This window comes from Euphorbia lathyris, chromosome 2 (assembly GCF_963576675.1).
Source record: "Euphorbia lathyris chromosome 2, ddEupLath1.1, whole genome shotgun sequence".
Classification (NCBI taxonomy): domain Eukaryota; kingdom Viridiplantae; phylum Streptophyta; class Magnoliopsida; order Malpighiales; family Euphorbiaceae; genus Euphorbia; species Euphorbia lathyris.
Window position 1 is genome coordinate 125466068 of NC_088911.1, and position 17687 is coordinate 125483754.

The 17687-nt window shown below is 33.3% G+C and overlaps 1 protein-coding gene across 9 annotated transcripts; it reads right to left on the minus strand.

Moving 5' to 3' along the window:
- Positions 1-1467: 1467 nt before the first annotated feature.
- On the minus strand, positions 1468-16206 carry LOC136219837 (uncharacterized). 9 transcript variants are annotated; one of them, XR_010684292.1, is made up of 7 exons: positions 15919-16206; positions 15787-15841; positions 14256-14372; positions 13928-14027; positions 12650-12712; positions 10489-10556; positions 9868-10282 (listed from the first exon to the last, which is right to left on the minus strand). XR_010684292.1 is itself a non-coding variant. In XM_066007393.1 (7 exons), exons 4-7 carry the CDS (start codon positions 13985-13987, stop codon positions 10161-10163), a joined length of 342 nt encoding a protein of 113 aa, XP_065863465.1. In that variant the 5' UTR covers positions 13988-14027; positions 14256-14372; positions 15787-15841; positions 15919-16206; the 3' UTR covers positions 9868-10160. The 9 variants fall into 9 exon arrangements, 2 of the variants coding, with proteins under 2 accessions (XP_065863465.1, XP_065863466.1); XR_010684293.1 differs by having other exon boundaries at positions 10489-10576; XM_066007393.1 differs by having other exon boundaries at positions 9868-10311.
- Between the last annotated feature and the right edge of the window lie 1481 nt (positions 16207-17687).

The window sequence follows — 17687 nt, forward strand, 5'->3', positions numbered from 1 at the left end:
TTGACTTCATTAATATTTTCTAATAATTATATATTCTTGAATTTTGTAAGTAAGAAAAACAAACAAAAGAATTAAAAAAAATGAAAGGACGAAAAAGATAATTAGGAGAGAACCATCTTCCTCTCGTTTTTTTTTTTTTGAAAATAAGAGAGAATGTCGAGACATAAGCGTATAAAGAGGAGAGTGAAAATACTTTTTGCCCATTAATTAAACATTTTATTTTTTCTTAATGAAGTATTAAGTCCATAAATTAATTTTAGTTAAATATAATTAAATCGCAATTGTAACCACTCAGTACAAAAAAAAACGTTTTATAATTAATATGTGAAATTAATTATATTAATTAGAATCATTATGCTCAATATTTGAGAATTTGAAGAGATTCAAATAATAATATTTTCTTAATTAATATTTTTCAATAATTTGTCCTATGATCATATTTCATTTTCATCTGTTAAAAACTCTTGAAATACTAACAATTTTGTACGAACCATAATATAATAGTTAAAAATTATATAAGCTAATGTTGCAAAAGCAATTATCTCAATATCCATAATTAATGTACATTTTTAGGATTTTGAGCATCAAAATTTATTTTTATTTACCTTGATTTTGAATTCGTATCTAGCATAATCCACATTCTTCAAGAATAAACATCTTATCAAGCGTATTAGACGCTTACAATCTCCTTGTCTAGAAAATTGAGAAAAAATAACTTCTTGATAATAATAATAATATAACATAATTTATATTGAAATAAACTTCATTGTAAGTATGATATTCCAATATCTCTTTAATATTTTATTTAATATGTCTCAAACTTCAATGAACAACTATCGTGTGAAACTTTATATCTATTTGTACCAAAATGCATAAAAATAAAAAATACAATCCATATCAATTAGCTAAACTCAAACTAAAAAAATGAGTGGATTTCAACATGTTCTGAATTAGAAAAATTAATCTAACTTCAATTAAAACTAAAAATTGAGTTCATAAAAATCCAAAAATCTAAATTTTAGTTAGAGTTAACAATCAAAACGATAACACCTAGGAACATATACTAAAAAAGAATGCAAATATACAAAATCTTTATTTTAGTCATTTTGAAAAATAAATAAATAAAAAAGAAAACATGGATAATGTAGCGAGATGTATGGAATCTGGATAACGACAGAAATGGAATTTCATCTCTAAAAGATGAAACTATAACAACAATTGTTTAATAAAAATAAAACAACAGCACAATTGAGAAAACCAAAAATTAAGTTCATATAAAGCCAAGAGTTAGCAATCGAAACGATAACACCTAGCAACATATACTAAAAAAGAATACAAATTTACAAAATCTTTATTTTAGTCATTTTGAAAAAAAAAGACAAATAAAAAAGAAAACATGAATAATGTAGCGAGAGGTATGGAACCTAGGTAACGATAGAAATGGAATTTCATCTCTGAAAAATGAAACTATAACAACTATTGTTTAATGAAAAGAAAACAACAACATAATTGAGAACAAAAATAACTACAACATATGAAAAAAAATCGAATAATTACCTTGAGAAACATAAGAATTTCTTGTAATTTTTGACACTTTTGTGTTTTCCGGTTTTAGTTGTTCATGGATCTTCTATTTATGTCGGATTTCTTCAATTGAAGCTATCAGTTTGGAAAAAAAAGACAAATAAAAAAAACATGGATAAGATAGCGAGAGGTATAGAACATGGGTAACAATAGAAATGAATCTGAAAGATGAAACTTTAACAACTATTGTTTAATAAAAATAAAACAACATAATTGAGAACAAAATAACTACAATATATGAAAAAAAATCGAATATTTACCTTCAGAAATATAATACTATCTATCGTGACCAATGAATATAATGGTGGAATACTATCTATCATGCTTTATATAGAAGTTTATTTGTGACTTTTGGATTTCCTTTGCTTTGTGTTTTTTCATCTTCCCGTAACTATTGATTTCTTTTATTATTTTAATTAATAGGCTAGTAATTATTTAATATATTATAAATATAAATTTGTTATTTTTAATTAATTAAATATTTTTAATCTGATTTTTTACTACATTGACAACTCATCAAAAAGACCTTTAAAACACTTCTTTTCATTTCTCTCTGCTTCCGTAATTATATATAGTATAGATTAAAGAATAGAATAATAATTTTATTAAATTGAATAACAGAAATAATAAAATTATAATAAATTCGGATGAACCGAATGAATCTGAAAAAAAAACATTCTTATTGGAAATTGTTGGAATGTTTATTTTCCTCCATTAATTCATTTAATGAAGAATTAATTTTACTAAATTAATTAATGCAAATAAAAGTTTTTTTAACCGTTAAATGTTTCACAAAATTAATTATAAGTATTAATCTCATTAATTCCATTAATGGGATTTAAGCATTCGACTTTTATTTATATACACCGTGTTAAGCATAAACTGAAAGCTTAATGTTTGGGATAATCAGCTTGTTTATTCCACTTGAAACAATGGCTATTTAAAAGCCTTACAAAACAGAAAGTAGAGAAAAAACAGCAGCACGATTACATGAAGATTCCCAAACAAAACAGAAATAAAAAAAAAACACTATCTGCACTAGCCTTTAAAATAGGACTCCCTACTGACTAGGCAACTTATTAACAATAAAGTAAAACAACTCCTACAAAATAGGACTTTAACGTTAACAAACCCTCCCTTAAACTAAGCAGATTGCTTACTTTACTTCACATACTCCAAGTAAACCTCTAAGCTTCTGAAATTGTTCCACCTTGAGAGGCTTTGTTAGAATATCCGCAACTTGATCATGTGTGCCACAATGAATTAAACGTACTGCTCCTTCATTACATAAATCTCTTAAAAAATGGAATCGAACTGCAATATGCTTACTCCTTTTATGCAGAACTGGATTTTTGGACAATTTTATTGTTGAACTATTGTCACAAAAAATGGTTGTGCACTCATTGTCATTACAGCCAAGCTTTTTCAGAACCATCTTCATCCACATCGCTTGACAAGCACATGCCGCTGCTGCTACATATTCAGCCTCCGTTGTTGATAACGCCACAATTGGTTGCTTTCTAGATGACCAAGCTACTGCCCCTGAACTCATCATAAAAGCATATCCTGAGGTGCTCTTTCTATCCTCCAAGCATCCTGCATAATCACTGTCAGTGAAGGCAGTCAATATGCACTTTGCTCCTTTCTGATATAAAATGCCAAAGCCGGTGGTTCCCTTCACGTATCTTAGCACCCTTTTTGCAGCCATAAGATGAAGCTCTGTAGGTTGAGACATGTACCTGCTAATTAAGCTCACTGCATACATCAAATCTGGGCGAGTTGATGTTAAGTAAATCAGACTTCCAACCAGATGCTTGTACAAAGTGCCATCAACCAAAACTCCATTCTCATCCTTTGAAATTTTGAAACCTGGGACTATAGGATTCAAAACAGCATTGCATTCTTCCATTCGAAATCTTTTGAGTACATCCCCTGCATACTTCTTTTGGCTAATGAAAATTCCATTTTCCAATTGTTGCACCTCAATACCAAGAAAGTACTTCATCTTTCCTAAGTCCGACATATCGAACTCTTTCATCATTGATTCCTTAAATTCTCTCATCATTGATTCATCATTTCCAGTATATATCAAATCATCAACATATAAACTTACAATCAAAAGTTTACCTTGAATGTTTGTCTTCACAAACAAAGTCTGCTCGCTGGAACACTTCTCAAATCCCTCCCTTAAGAAATATGCATCAATGCGACTAAACCAGGCTCGAGGCGCTTGTTTGAGTCCGTAGAGAGCTTTTCTGAGCTTGTACACCTTGTGGGGTTCATCTTTCTTCTCAAAACCTCTGGGTCGTTCTACATAGACATCCTCCATCAACTCGCCATGTAAAAATGCAGATTTAACATCGAGTTGGTAAACCTTCCATTCCTTCTGAGCAGCTAGAGCAAGAATAATTCTGACAGTGTCCATTCGAGCCACCGGTGCGAAGACTTCAGCATAATCAATTCCATATTGTTGTACATATCCTTTTGCGACCAACCGGGCTTTGTATTTCTCCACTTTACCATGCTCATTCAGCTTCGTTTTGAAAACCCATTTTAATCCAATCTTCTTTGCGCCTTTTGGTAAATCAGTGAGAAACCATGTACTGTTCTTTTCTATGCTCTGGATTTCAACCTCCATAGCTTTCTTCCAATGTTCACTTTTAACAGCTTCTTCAAAATTAACAGGGTCTGAATTTGTACCTACAGCAAAATTCACATCAATTTCATCTTCTGAAAATCCTTCTCCACTCACATAATCATTCATCCAGGTTGGTGGTCTCCTGATTCGTGCTTCTACATCAGAGTTTGAGGAGGTGCTGGAATTTGAGGGAGTTGTTGTTGCATCACTTGTCTCATTTTCATCTTCAAAAACAGCAGCATCATCATCTGAAATTGGATTTGCAGCAACTTCAGCCTCAAAGTCATCATCAAATGCATTATCGACAGCTTCCTCATCTTCAATTTCACCCCATTCGAACTCAACAAGTATCTGCTGCTCATAGCTCTTGTCCCAATCCCATTTTTTCTTCTCTTCAAACACAACATCTCTGTTGATCATTACCTTCTTTGTCACCGGATCATATATTTTGTATCCTTTTGATTCATCGCTAATTCCCAACAGAACACCACTTGTACTCTTGCTTTCCAACTTCGTTCTTTTTGCATCTGGTACATGTATGTGACACACGCACCCAAAAACTCTGAGGTGTTCAACTGATGGCTTTGCTCCACTCCAAACTTCTTCTGGGGTTGTATTTTCCAAGGCGACGGTAGGACACCGATTGAGCACATGAATTGCCCACTTTACTGCTTCAGGCCAAAAAGGTTTTGGAATTCCCTTTTCAGACAACATGCTCCTCACACAGTTCATCACCGTGCGATTTTTCCTTTCTGCGACTCCGTTTTGCTGAGGAGTGAATGTTGTCGTCAATTGTCTTTTAATTCCATTGTCTCTACAGAAATTATTGAACTCAGTAGATGTGAATTCCCCACCTCGATCTGTCCGCAGACATTTGATAGCAAGACATGTTTCTTTCTCAACAAATATCTTAAAGATTTTGAATACAGCAAATGTCTCTGACTTTGCACGCAAAAAATACGACCAAGCTTTTCGGCTATAATCATCAATCAAGCATAGCACATATTTTCTTGCACTATTAGAAATAGGTGAAATTGGACCGCATAAGTCAGCGTGAATAAGTTCTAACCTCTGTGTTGCTCTCCATGTGCTTTGTTTTGGAATGGGCTCCCTATGTTGCTTTCCTTTCAAACAATCTACACAAACTTCATCTGAGATTGTCAGTTCAGGTAGACCATGAACCATTTTCTTGCGCTGCAAAGTTTGGAGATTTGTGTTGCTGATGTGCCCCAGTCTACAATGCCACAGGTGGGTGAGGTCCTCGGTTGCTGTGTTGAAACATACTTCCTGTTTTGGCTGCAGAAACTTTGATAGCATCTTAGCTACCAAGATGAACATCTGATTTGCTGTCATTTTGGTTTGAATGATCAAACCTCTTTGTGGATGAAAGATTTTACAGATTCCAGCCTCTATAAGAATGGAAAGACCTCTTTCTTGGAGTTGCCCGATGCTCAAAAGATTATTTTTGAGTTCAGGAACACAAAAAACATCTCCAACAGTGAAATTGACATCATCTACCTCCATTTTGATGCTTCCTTTACCAGAAACTTGCATTCTAGTATTGTTGCCTAGCTTCACAGTTTGTTGAGAGACTTCCCCAAACTCATAGAATAAGGCTTTGTTACCACACATGTGATTACTACATCCTGAATCCAAGAACCAGATGTCTTCTCGCTTTGCTTCAATTTCATCAACATATGCCATCAGCAACATCTCCTCCGTCTCGTCTAGCTCTGCAAAATTTGAATGCTTTCCCAAGGTGGGACATTCATATTGGAAGTGGCCAAGATTGTGACATCGATAACATTCCACAGTAGCTTTGTTTAGATATACTCTGCCTCTTCCTCGACCTCTTTTGATTGCTCCTCTTCCTCTACCCCTTCCTCTTTCCGCTCTCTCTTCATGAGTCACCTTCATCAACACTTGTTCTTCCCCGACAAGATTCTTCATTCTCTGCTCATGGATCAGCAAGCTGCTTTGAAGTTCATCGACCGTAAGAGTGTCGACGTTGTTGGATTCTTCAATGGAGCAAACAACATAATTAAATTTTGGCACTAGGGATCTGAGAATCTTCCCTGTAATGTCCCTTTCTTGAATGATTTCTCCACACGCTTTCATTCGTTTGGCAATGGAGAGAGTTCGCCCGAAATAGGCATTAACAGTCTCTCCCTCCTTCATTCTGAGTGTTTCAAACTCAGTCTTCAATGTCTGTAATTGAGCCCTCTTCACCCTCGTGGAACCCTTGAATTTCTGCTTCATAGAGTCCCAAATCTGCTTGGAAGTCTCGTCATTGAATATAGTCTCCATGATTTCTCTATCTATAGCTTGATAGAGATAGTTCTTGATCTTCTTGTCTTTCAACTGTTGCTCTTCTATCACCTTCATCTGGGCTTCTGTTGCCTGAGTGCCTTCTGGAACTGTGTCTATCCCCTTCTCAATTAGGTTCCAGTATTCCTTCGCACGAAGGAAATTCTCCATCAATTTTGCCCAATGCTCATAGTAACCATCAAATCTTGGAATTGCTGGTTGTACAAACTGCCCATTGGTACTACTACTCTCAGCCATCTCTTCTCTTTCGCACAGATGATTTTTCTCTCACTTGGTGTTTCACTCTTTGCTGAAGCTTTTTATCAGGCCCTGAAACTCTAGCTCTGATACCAAATGTTAAGCATAAACTGATAGCTTAATGTTTGGGATAATCAGCTTGTTTATTCCACTTGAAACAATGGCTATTTAAAAGCCTTACAAAACAGAAAGTAGAGAAAAAACAGCAGCACGATTACATGAAGATTCCCAAACAAAACAGAAATAAAAAAACACTATCTGCACTAGCCTTTAAAATAAGACTCCCTACTGACTAGGCAACTTATTAACAATAAAGTAAAACAACTCCTACAAAATAGGACTTTAACGTTAACAAACCGAAAAAAGAATTAGAGGCCATATCTGTGATGATCCCTCTAGAAATTATAGAGCAAATACATATTAGACATTTAGGCATGTGATTACAGTTTACAAATCGTTGATTTCCTGCTAAATAACTGGGAAAGGATAAGTATGGGTTTGGTTTGAATATTTAATAGAATAGAATTCTTTCTAAACTTGAATTCTACCCAAATCCAAATTCAATTTCAAATTCAAAGGGAGTATATAATTGATGCAATAACTGCTAACCATTCGATCAAACTCGAAAATTGCTTCTCCCAAATAATCTCTATATCCCCTGACGATGAACGGCGGCAGCAATATGATAAAAGTCGATTGCATCCCACAGGACATCATCGTCGATATATTGTCAAAGCTGCCTTCAAAATCTATATTACGGTTGGGAATAGCCTGTAAGACTTTGTACTCTTTAATCTCTGATCCTATATTCGTCAGTCTTCACTCTAAACGACTACGTCAAAGCCCTAGAATCCTCTACTCTACATATGGTTCTAAGTTTTATCAATTATTGGACCATGAAAGTTCATCCTTTGATGATTGTTGTTTATCTGGCACTGTCAATTTTCCAGGGAAACCATATATTCTTCCCAAAATTGTAGGTTCAAGCTGCGGATTAGTTTGTGTAGAGACTGATCAGCTTTTCTCTGTGGAACCCATTGACTAAAGAGTGTAGAAAAATACCATATTTGAGTGCGATGAGCCACAGACGTTACTTTCATGGGTTAGATTATGATTCGGTGGTAAATGATTTTAAATTAGTTATATCGGAGGATAGAATCAAATACAACATTTTCTCTTTGAAAGAAAATTCATGGAAAACAATTAGATGTCCTATTGCTTTTGAATATTACCATCCTCTTGCAATTCTGAATTCCTTACATCCTATCATGCCTTGGAATTCCTCTGCTATTGTTATAAATGGAATATTCCATTGGCTTGTAGTACCAGCAAATAATGATCTTGAAATCCTAGCTTTTGATGCAGCCAAAGAGACATTTAAAAAGCTAATATTACCAGAAAATGTGCCATGGGATTGTTGCAGTTGTAAAAGACTATTGGAGCATAAAGGATGTCTTTGTATTTCATTTTTCAAATATAGATCAATTCAAATATGTGATAGGGAGATATGGATGATGAAGGAATATGGTGGTAATTGGGTTCATTTGCTTACTATTAAGAATTCGTCCAGGTTTCATTGCTTGAACCGATTGCCGGTTTTATGTATTTCTGCGCAGAGCGAAGTCATATTTCATACTGATGAAAAATTTAGCAGATGGGAAACGGAAGAAGAGGACAAGTTGGATGAAAATTCTATATATGAGTCAGTTTTGTAAGAGACTTTGGTTTCACCCAATGCTCATGATGTGCTACAAGTAACTCGACATGAAATTCTCAAGATGAAATTCTCAAGATGTTGTTTTCATATTGATTTTTTTGTTTTTATATATATTATTATTTCTTCTTTAGTTTTCTTGGTAATAAATTTTTCAAAGAATATGTAAAACTTTTAAGTAGTTATAGATTCCTCTTTGGGTTGTTAGAAAGTGTAGGAAAACAAGGGTTCAAATGTAAAGAACTAAATCACCTGGTTTTTTTGTGCATTTGGTTATTTAATTTTGCATTTTTGGATTTTTTATTTAAAACTGAACTTTACTTTGGATATATTATTCTACAGAAAAATCTTGGCTATATCAGTGTTCTGGAGTATTTATTTTTCTGTTGTTAGTCCTCTTTTCATGTTGAATGTTTTGTTAAGTTGTATATTATTATGTGCATGAAGACATGTCTTAGATTTTATTTAATAAACTATGTTGATTTTCATTTGGGAATTACATTGGTCAATTTGTGCCATTTGATGGGGAGATTATTACAAGCACCCGATGCTTACGATATTCCTATTAAAATTGTGCCATATAACGCTTGCCAGATATTAACATGAATTGGGTAAATAGATTTACTCTAACTTATCTAAATAAGGATATATTCTTGTCTTGTTGAGCGGATGATGGTGGCCACATTCATACGGAGATTGTGTCATGTGAAACTTATCAAATATTAATATGGAGTGAATCTCTAACTATCAGTTTAAGTGAATTGATTGCTTGACATGGTATAAAAGCATTTGGATCAAATATTCGTCTAGAATTGAACTCTTCTTTTTCCATTTAAGAACATTTAAAGAATGCACTCTTTCCATTTTTTCAAATAGGATTTCAAGATGAATTTTTTTTTTTAAATTTCATTACCTAATGCTGAAATCCTTTTTATAAAGTTCATTTTGATGTAAAACAATAGTTGTTGCATAGTTTTGAAGTTAAAAAAAAACAGGTTTATGTTCATTTGAACATTTAATCAAACACTTAACATGCATGTTTTTAGAAGGTAAATTTCATATTTTTAAAACTTAGTTTCTGGTCCAACGATTAAAGATTTGCATGTAATTATCACAGAAAACAGATACATATCATCAAATCAAGCAAATTCACAACCCAATTTAATCAAAAAATCTGAAAATTCTTCATGTCCTAACCAATCCAACCCTGTGAATTAATGGAAAAGTACCAAAATAAACTCTAGTTTTAGAGTTCTACAAAGTTAATCATGCATTCTAAAATTTCATAAACAAATACTATGGTCCCGTTTGGTATATTGTAAAAAAAAATTGAGAAAGTTCGATTTAACAAAAAAAAAAAAAAAAATTACGAACGCATGTTTAAAATCGGCTCCCCAACGGAGTAATCAAGTATTTACCACTGCTATTAGGGTAGTAACAGTGCGGGCGGAGGTAGGGATTCATTCCTCATTCTGCTCCTAATGCATTCAGGGACGGTTTTAGGGAATTTTCAAAAATAATTTAGGGGATTGTTTTGCCACCACATCCGGAATGGGTTCCCACAGGGTGATGGGAAATCACTAAACTCAATGGTAATCAATTTATTAATTTGGATAGAAATTATTACTTAGTGTGTAATTAAGTGTTGTGAGTGAACAATTAAAACATGAGTAAAGATACGGCAAAAGAACAGTTTGCTTTCCTTCTGGCAAAAGAATAGATCTCCCATGTTTGATTCTTATTGAGAGCTGTCAACTCTTCCTTCATAGCCTCTTGCCACTCTGAAAATTGCACAGCTTGCTTATAATGCCTAGGTTCATGTTCAACCATTAATGAAAAAGAAAAAGCTTTCTACCTAGCAGATATGTTAGTGTAATCAAGAACTTGAGAAATAGGATGACAAATATTAGATTCTAATTCTGCAGGAACAGAATCAGCCACTAATGCACAATGATAATCAGCTAAGTATTTGGGTTGCTGATATGACCTTTTTGACGTTCTTCTATTATCAACTAAAGGAGCAGAATTTAAGGAATCCTGAGAATGTGCTTGTTCCTGAGGAATAACATCATTACCTAGCATTTCAGGATTATCATAAGAAAATTTTGTTTCATGAAATTTCACATTTCTGAATACTACAATTTGATTACTTATCAAATCTAAGAGCCTAAAGCCTTTCATACTAGGAACATAACCCAGAAAAACACATTTCTGTGCTCTAGGATCAAGTTTGGTTCTATTTTTAAGTAATGTAGTTGCATTGTTGAAATAATAAACTTATAATTAATAGTCTTTAATTTGGTTCACTGTATGATCCAAGAGTCATTTGTGTATCTGTATTTATAGAGTGTCCAAGAGTAATTTCTGTACCTGTGTATTTATAGAGAGTTAATGTGGTTTACTAAGAGTCATGTTTGTAATCTATAAATACCTATCAATACAAGTAGTAAGGCAAGAGAATCAGAAGAGAATTTCTTCCAGCAATTATACTCTTCCTTTGTACCTCTGAAAGTTTATTTATTTGATCCAACAAATTGGTATCAGAGCCAAACAAAAATTCTCCTGAAAATTGAGAATAATGGTGAAAAGAGAAATCACCATTGATTCATGGGAGACCAAGTCCCAGATTTGGAAAGCTATGCGCTTATGCATAGATGACATCAAAGAACAAGTTGATTCTTTGACCTTTGAGGAGATCAGGAGGTTTTTGGAGAAGAAATTGGGATTGGAGAAATATACATTGGATGGACGGAAGAAATTTGTCATGCAATGTTTGGTGGAATCCTTAGAAAATGATGATGATGAGAATTCTGAGGATTTAGGAGAAATTGGTGAAAGACATGCGAAGGTACAAGAACATGTATCTGATGATGAGGAGAAAATGGAAGATTCACCTGTGATCCCAGAAACTGATCCAGTCAGTAAGAAGAAAGAAGTTCCAAGTAAGTTCAACATTAGCAAGGCCATGATGAAGAGAGTTTCCTATATTAAAGCCAATTATGAGGAACTTACAACGGTCCGTCTTTGTCGACTGTTAGAGGAAGATATGTGAATTGAGAAATTTGCACTTGATCCATTCAACAAATATATAAGCAATCATATAGATGACGTATTGCAATAGGCTGATGAGAATTCAGAGTCTTCAGACAGAGACGACGATCAGGATGAAGATGAAGAAGTAAAACCAGAGAAGAAAAATGTGCAAAATTCGGAAGTATCTAAGAAGAGGCAGAGGCTTGAAAAAGAAATCAAAATATCAGAAGAGAAGCAGAGCAAGCATGTGGAAGAAGAAGCAAAAGACAACAGAAGTGCAGAAGGTATTGAGAAATCCTCTGATAAAATCAAACATGTGCTAGAGAACAAATGTGAAGTCGAGTTAATGAAGGAATCAAGTGAGATGTTTCCCAAAGACATCACTGAAGTTGAAAAGAGGAAGGAAAGAGTGAAAGAAGTCCAGGGAATTGACATAAGTAATATTGTGTCAAATTCACATAGAAGATACACTAGTCATATCCCTCATCCAAACACCAAAATACCAGTTGACGATAATAATAGTGATGTTGATGGTACTGACGAAGATGATGATGAGGAAGAAGAAAATGATGGAGATACTAATGGGGATGATGGAAGCTACCGTGAAGATGTCGATAACAATGAATTTCGAAGAAAACGTTGGAGATAATTATGGGATTGATGGCAGCTAAAGTGAAGAGATGAAGTTTGAAGATTTAAATAGATTACAGACTACTGACTGTTTTTGGTGTTACGAAGGGATAAAAAAAATTATAAGTTTAAGGGGGTGTGTTGAAATAATAAACTTATAATTAATAGAATCTTTAATTTGGTTCACTGTATGATCCAAGAGTCATTTGTGTATCTGTATTTATAGAGTGTCCAAGAGTCATTTATGTACCTGTGTCTGTATCTGTATTTATAGAGAGTTAATGTGGTTTACTAAGAGTCATGTTTGTAATCTATAAATACCTATCAATACAAGTAGTGAGGCAAGAGAATCAGAAGAGAATTTCTTCCAGCAATTATACTCTTCCTCTGTATCTCTGAAAGTTTATTTATTTGATCCAACATGCATAAGTCAAACAACCAAAAAACTTAAGGTTAGAATAATCAGGAAACTTATCTAGTAATACCTGATAAGGCGATTTGTTGGACAATAAAGGAGTAGGCAAACAATTCATTAAATACACTGCATGCTGCACAAAATAGGACCAAAACTGATTTGGTAAATTGCTTTGAAACTTCAAAGCTCTAGCAATGTTAAGAATATGTTGATGAAGAGGAAACTAGAAAGAGAGGAAGAGGAAACTGAATTGTTTATTGAATTAAGAAAAGAAAGTTTTCACTGTGTTATTCTTTGTTCTGTTTATATAACCAATTACATAACCGTTGCTTTCTACCAGACTACAACAAACACCTCTAACTAACTCTTATTTATCAAAATAACATTTAAGTAAATAAGCAATAAAACAGTAAAACAACAATATTGTTAATAGTAATAACCTCTCAATTGTTATACGAATAGTCCGGTCCCAAATCTATTCCTATACAGAGGTTTTATTGTATAATTCGGTAAATGTATATATGATTACAATGTATTCATTTTTTGTTTTGTATAATTGGGAAAGAATGTGTTAGGTATGTGAGATATATAGAATTGTGTTTAGATCCAATGTTCATTCCTACTAGGCAGTGGCGTAGACGGAGGCCTGGGTCCGGACCCGGCCGCCAAAACCATCTTGATCTCGGATAGTTTCGGTCCCTCTGTCTCAAAAAAAAAAAAAAATTCGGTGTTGAATTAGCCCCATCCAAAATTGCCTAATACGTGTTAGGCTTGTCCAAAATTCAAAATTTCAATTTTTTGGGTCTATTACTCCCTAAATCTAAATTTCTAATTTTTTTGGCATGTAAACCTCCCTAAATCCAATTTAATCTACTTTTTTTTTTTTACATATTAGGACTCTTAACGAAATCTAACTTAATTTTGAGAAATTGTACATTAATACTTAAAAATTGGTTCTTGACCATTCAAATTATGTCACATATATATACAAAAAAAATTGAGCAAGTTCGATTTAACAAAAAAAAAAATTTACAAACGCATGTTTAAAATCGGCTCCCAAACCGAGTAATCAAGTATTTACCACTGCTATTAGGGTAGTAACAGTGCGGGCGGAGGTAGGAATCCATTCCTCATTCTGCTTCCAATGCATTCAGGGACGGTTTCAGGGAATTTTCAAAAATAATTTAGGGGATTGTTTTGCCACCACATCCGGAATGGGTTCCCACGGGTGATGGGAAATCACTAAACTCAATGGTAATCAATTTATTAATTTGGATAGAAATTATTACTTAGTGTGTAATTAAAGTGTTGTGAGTGAACAATTAAAACATGAGTAAAGATACGGCACCTTTTTTACATATTCAACTTGACAAAACAACATATTTGACATGAGTAAAGACACAGACATAGCCCATGCAACATCAAGGAGTTGGTCCGCAAGTTCAATCCTGGATAAATGGCAAAGAAATTGAAAAGGCAAATTATTAAAGCAGCAAACATAAACATGGCATAAAGAAGGTTTTCTTTTGGTTTTAGTATTTAATAGAATTCTTTCTAAACTTGAATTCTACCCAAATTCAATTTCAAATTCAAAGGGAGTATATAATTGATATATACGATACAACTGCGAGCCATTCAATCAAACTCGTAAATAGCTTCTCCCAAATAATCTCTACCTCTGCGACCATGAACGGCGGCAGCTACATGATAAAAGTTGATTGCATCCCACACGATATCATCACGGATATATTGTCAAAGCTGCCTTCAAAATCTCTATTACGGTTCAGAATAGCCTGTAAGACATGGTACTCGTTAATCTCTGATCCTCTATTCATCAGTCTTCACTCTAAACGACTACCTCAAAGCCCTAAAATCCTCTACTCTAAATACGGTTCTGAATTTTATCAATTATTAGACTATAAGAGTTCATCGTTGGATAATTATTGTTTATGTGGTCCTATCATTTTTCCGGGGAAAACAGATATTCTTCCCAAAATTGTAGGTTCAAGCTGCGGATTAGTTTGTGTAGAGACTGATTCTAAGGGAAACAGCTTTTCTCTATGGAACCCATTGACTAAAGAGTGTAGAAAAATACGTACGTATTCAAGGGAAACAACTGTGTTCTATGGTCGAAACAGTAAGCTAAGTACCCTGTCGTCAAGCATAAGAGAAAGGAAGGAGCCTTAAGAGGTCTAAAACAAATAAGTTTCAAGAATTCAAATGTAGTTTTTATCAAGAGTGCTGAAAAATGCAAGTTACTAGTCTCACATTGCAACTGCTAGTTGTACAATATCAAGAAATTACACTCTTGGACGATAATAGTTCTTAGAGCCATTCACCTACAAAGCTATGAATCCCAATACCTTCACCATTGCCCACACAATAAAGCTTTAGTTACCCTTCATAAACCCATGTTATCCATATTTTTGTTCCTTCAAGGACTTGTATAAAATATTGAATCATGTTTCCACAATAATCAAGTACCAAATATGTCTCCCACTACCTCTCTTCTGATTTTATCATCTCTCTCTCTCAAAAGAAAAAAAAAAACATAAAAAATCACACCAACATTTTCTTCTAGCAAATTGAACTCCACCAAGATTTGTTCTCAATGTCTACGCTATGCACACCACTAAACCTTCCAAAGATCCCATTGTTTCCTATCAACTAGATAAACAAGGACAAGAACATTTGCATCAACAGCTACAGAAATAACACCAGAGTAACTAGATTAGGAGCTCAAATCAGTTCTCAGGATGCTAGATATTTTCCCTTCAATTGTATTCATTGGTGAAGTTATAAGTTCATAAGGCAGAAGATAAAGTTAATTTTTAACAAATCCAAGTTGAAGACATGAAATTTTTATAGTTTGAAAGGCATTAAGTATTCCTGCATGGATTCCATGTCAATTTATCAGTGAGCTTTTTACTAGATTTTATAGGAGGGGCCATCTTTGTCATCACATAGATTGTTTAATATTTGTGTTACACAACTGAAGTTTAGATATTTTACCATTATAAGTGCGTAAGACAATGAACAACCGGAATTTCATTCAAAAACCCAAGGATTCTAATTTTTATCAACAATGAACAAATTCCAGAAACACATAGAACAAATATGGTTACTCAACAAAATACTGATATATCAAATCAAACTAATACCAAACTCTGTAATAAACATATAAACACCCAAATAGAGTGGAATTACCTCCAGAAATTCCTTCTTGCAAAAGAACCCTGAGTTCTCAAGTTCTCAGTCTTATCTTCAAGGAGAGAAAAAAAATTAGCATTAGATAAAAATAGAAATCAAAACCCTAATCTAGAAAAAACAAATACAAACCTTCACTCCATGAGCTAATCGGATACAGAGGCTATATCGAATGGAGAGGGCTTAGGTCGAAGGTCGAGGGTTCAGATTAAAAAAGAAGAGTTGGGTCGAATGCGAGCAGAACAAAACGCAAAGGAGAGAAGGGACTCGAATAAGACGCCGTTCACCCCATGAGAAGGGACTAGAAGAGGCCGTAGGACTTAGGTCGAAGGAAATCGCAAAGGAGAGAACAAATCGCAAAGAAGTAAGACGCAGAGGAGAGAGAAGAGAGACGTTGAGAGAGAAGAGAACGAGCACGCGTTTAGGTTTAGGTTTTAATTTAATTTAATTTTTTTTTTCTTTTTAATATATCATTTTGGTTTTTCCTATTTTGCCACTAAGGCTTGGTAGCTGGGTAAAATTTCTAGTAGCTGCAATGGGCGCCAATTTTGCCGCCCTCTGCAGCGACCACGAATAACTATGGGCGACGAAATTAGTCGGTAAATAGCGACCAAACTTTATGTGGTCGCTAAAAACAGTAGCTAACTAGCTGTTTTCTTGTAGTGCCATATTTGAGTGTGATGAGCTACATAAGTTACTTTCATGGTTAGGTTATGATTCAGTCATTAATGATTTTAGGGTAATTAATTTATTAGTGCCTATATTTTGATAAAACACACTGTTTAGTCTCTATATTTTTAAAAACATACGGTAAAGTCCCTAACCTTTTTCTCCACGAACTGTTTAGTCCCTAACGTTTTTGTCGATGAACTGTTTAGTCCCTGTCGTTAGACTCTCATGAAAATTTTGTTAGTCAATTTGGATTTGCATTCTTCTTTTCCTTTATTTTCATTTCCTTTAAACTCTAATTCATTTGAAATCAACTTTGAGTGTTCTTCTTCTTGATTTCCTTCTTAATCGTTCAAATTCGTAAGCATTGAGTCTGTTCTTTTTCTTGTTCTCCATACAAATAGCTTCTTCTTCTAAATTGGATTTCCTCTTCTGAAGTTTGAAGGTAAATAGTAAAGGGTAATTTAGTCATTTCTGAAGTCATAAACGGTAAAAAATCTAACAAACAAACGGAAGGACTAAACAGTTAACTGAGAAAAAGGTTAAGTACCTTACCATGTGTTTTTGAAAATACAGGGACTAAACAATGTGTTTTGTTAAAATATAGGGACTAATAAATTAATTACCCATGATTTTAAATTAGTTATATCGAAGGATAGAATCAGATACAACATTTTCTCTTTAAAAGCAAATTCATGGAAAACAATTAGATGTCTTTATTGCTTTTGAGTATTACCATCCTCATGCAATTCGGAATTATCACATGTTTTTTTAATGACATGATGTTGTATATGGTATAAGCGAATTGGAGCTACAACCCCAAAAAATAAATTATACTAGTCGAAAACCTGTGCGATGCACGAGATATGAAATTTTTATATAATTTAGATAAATAAATAAATTGACATATTTATTTTAAGTAATTTTATATCATCCTATGAACTTTTTTTATATTATATATAATTGAAATTAATATATTTTTTTTTATTGATAATTCAAATTAAATTAAATTAATTTTGAAAATACTTGATTATTTTTTTTTATAGAATTTTAATTAAAGGTGAATGATTTATTTATTTTTACAAAATTTAATGATTTGTACTTTTTAATAATTTTAATATATTATTATATTTTTATATAACTGAAATTCTGTGAAACAATGATAATAAAATAGGAGATTAACTAAAAAAAAATATACTTCATTAAAAAAACTAAAACATATATTAGAATAT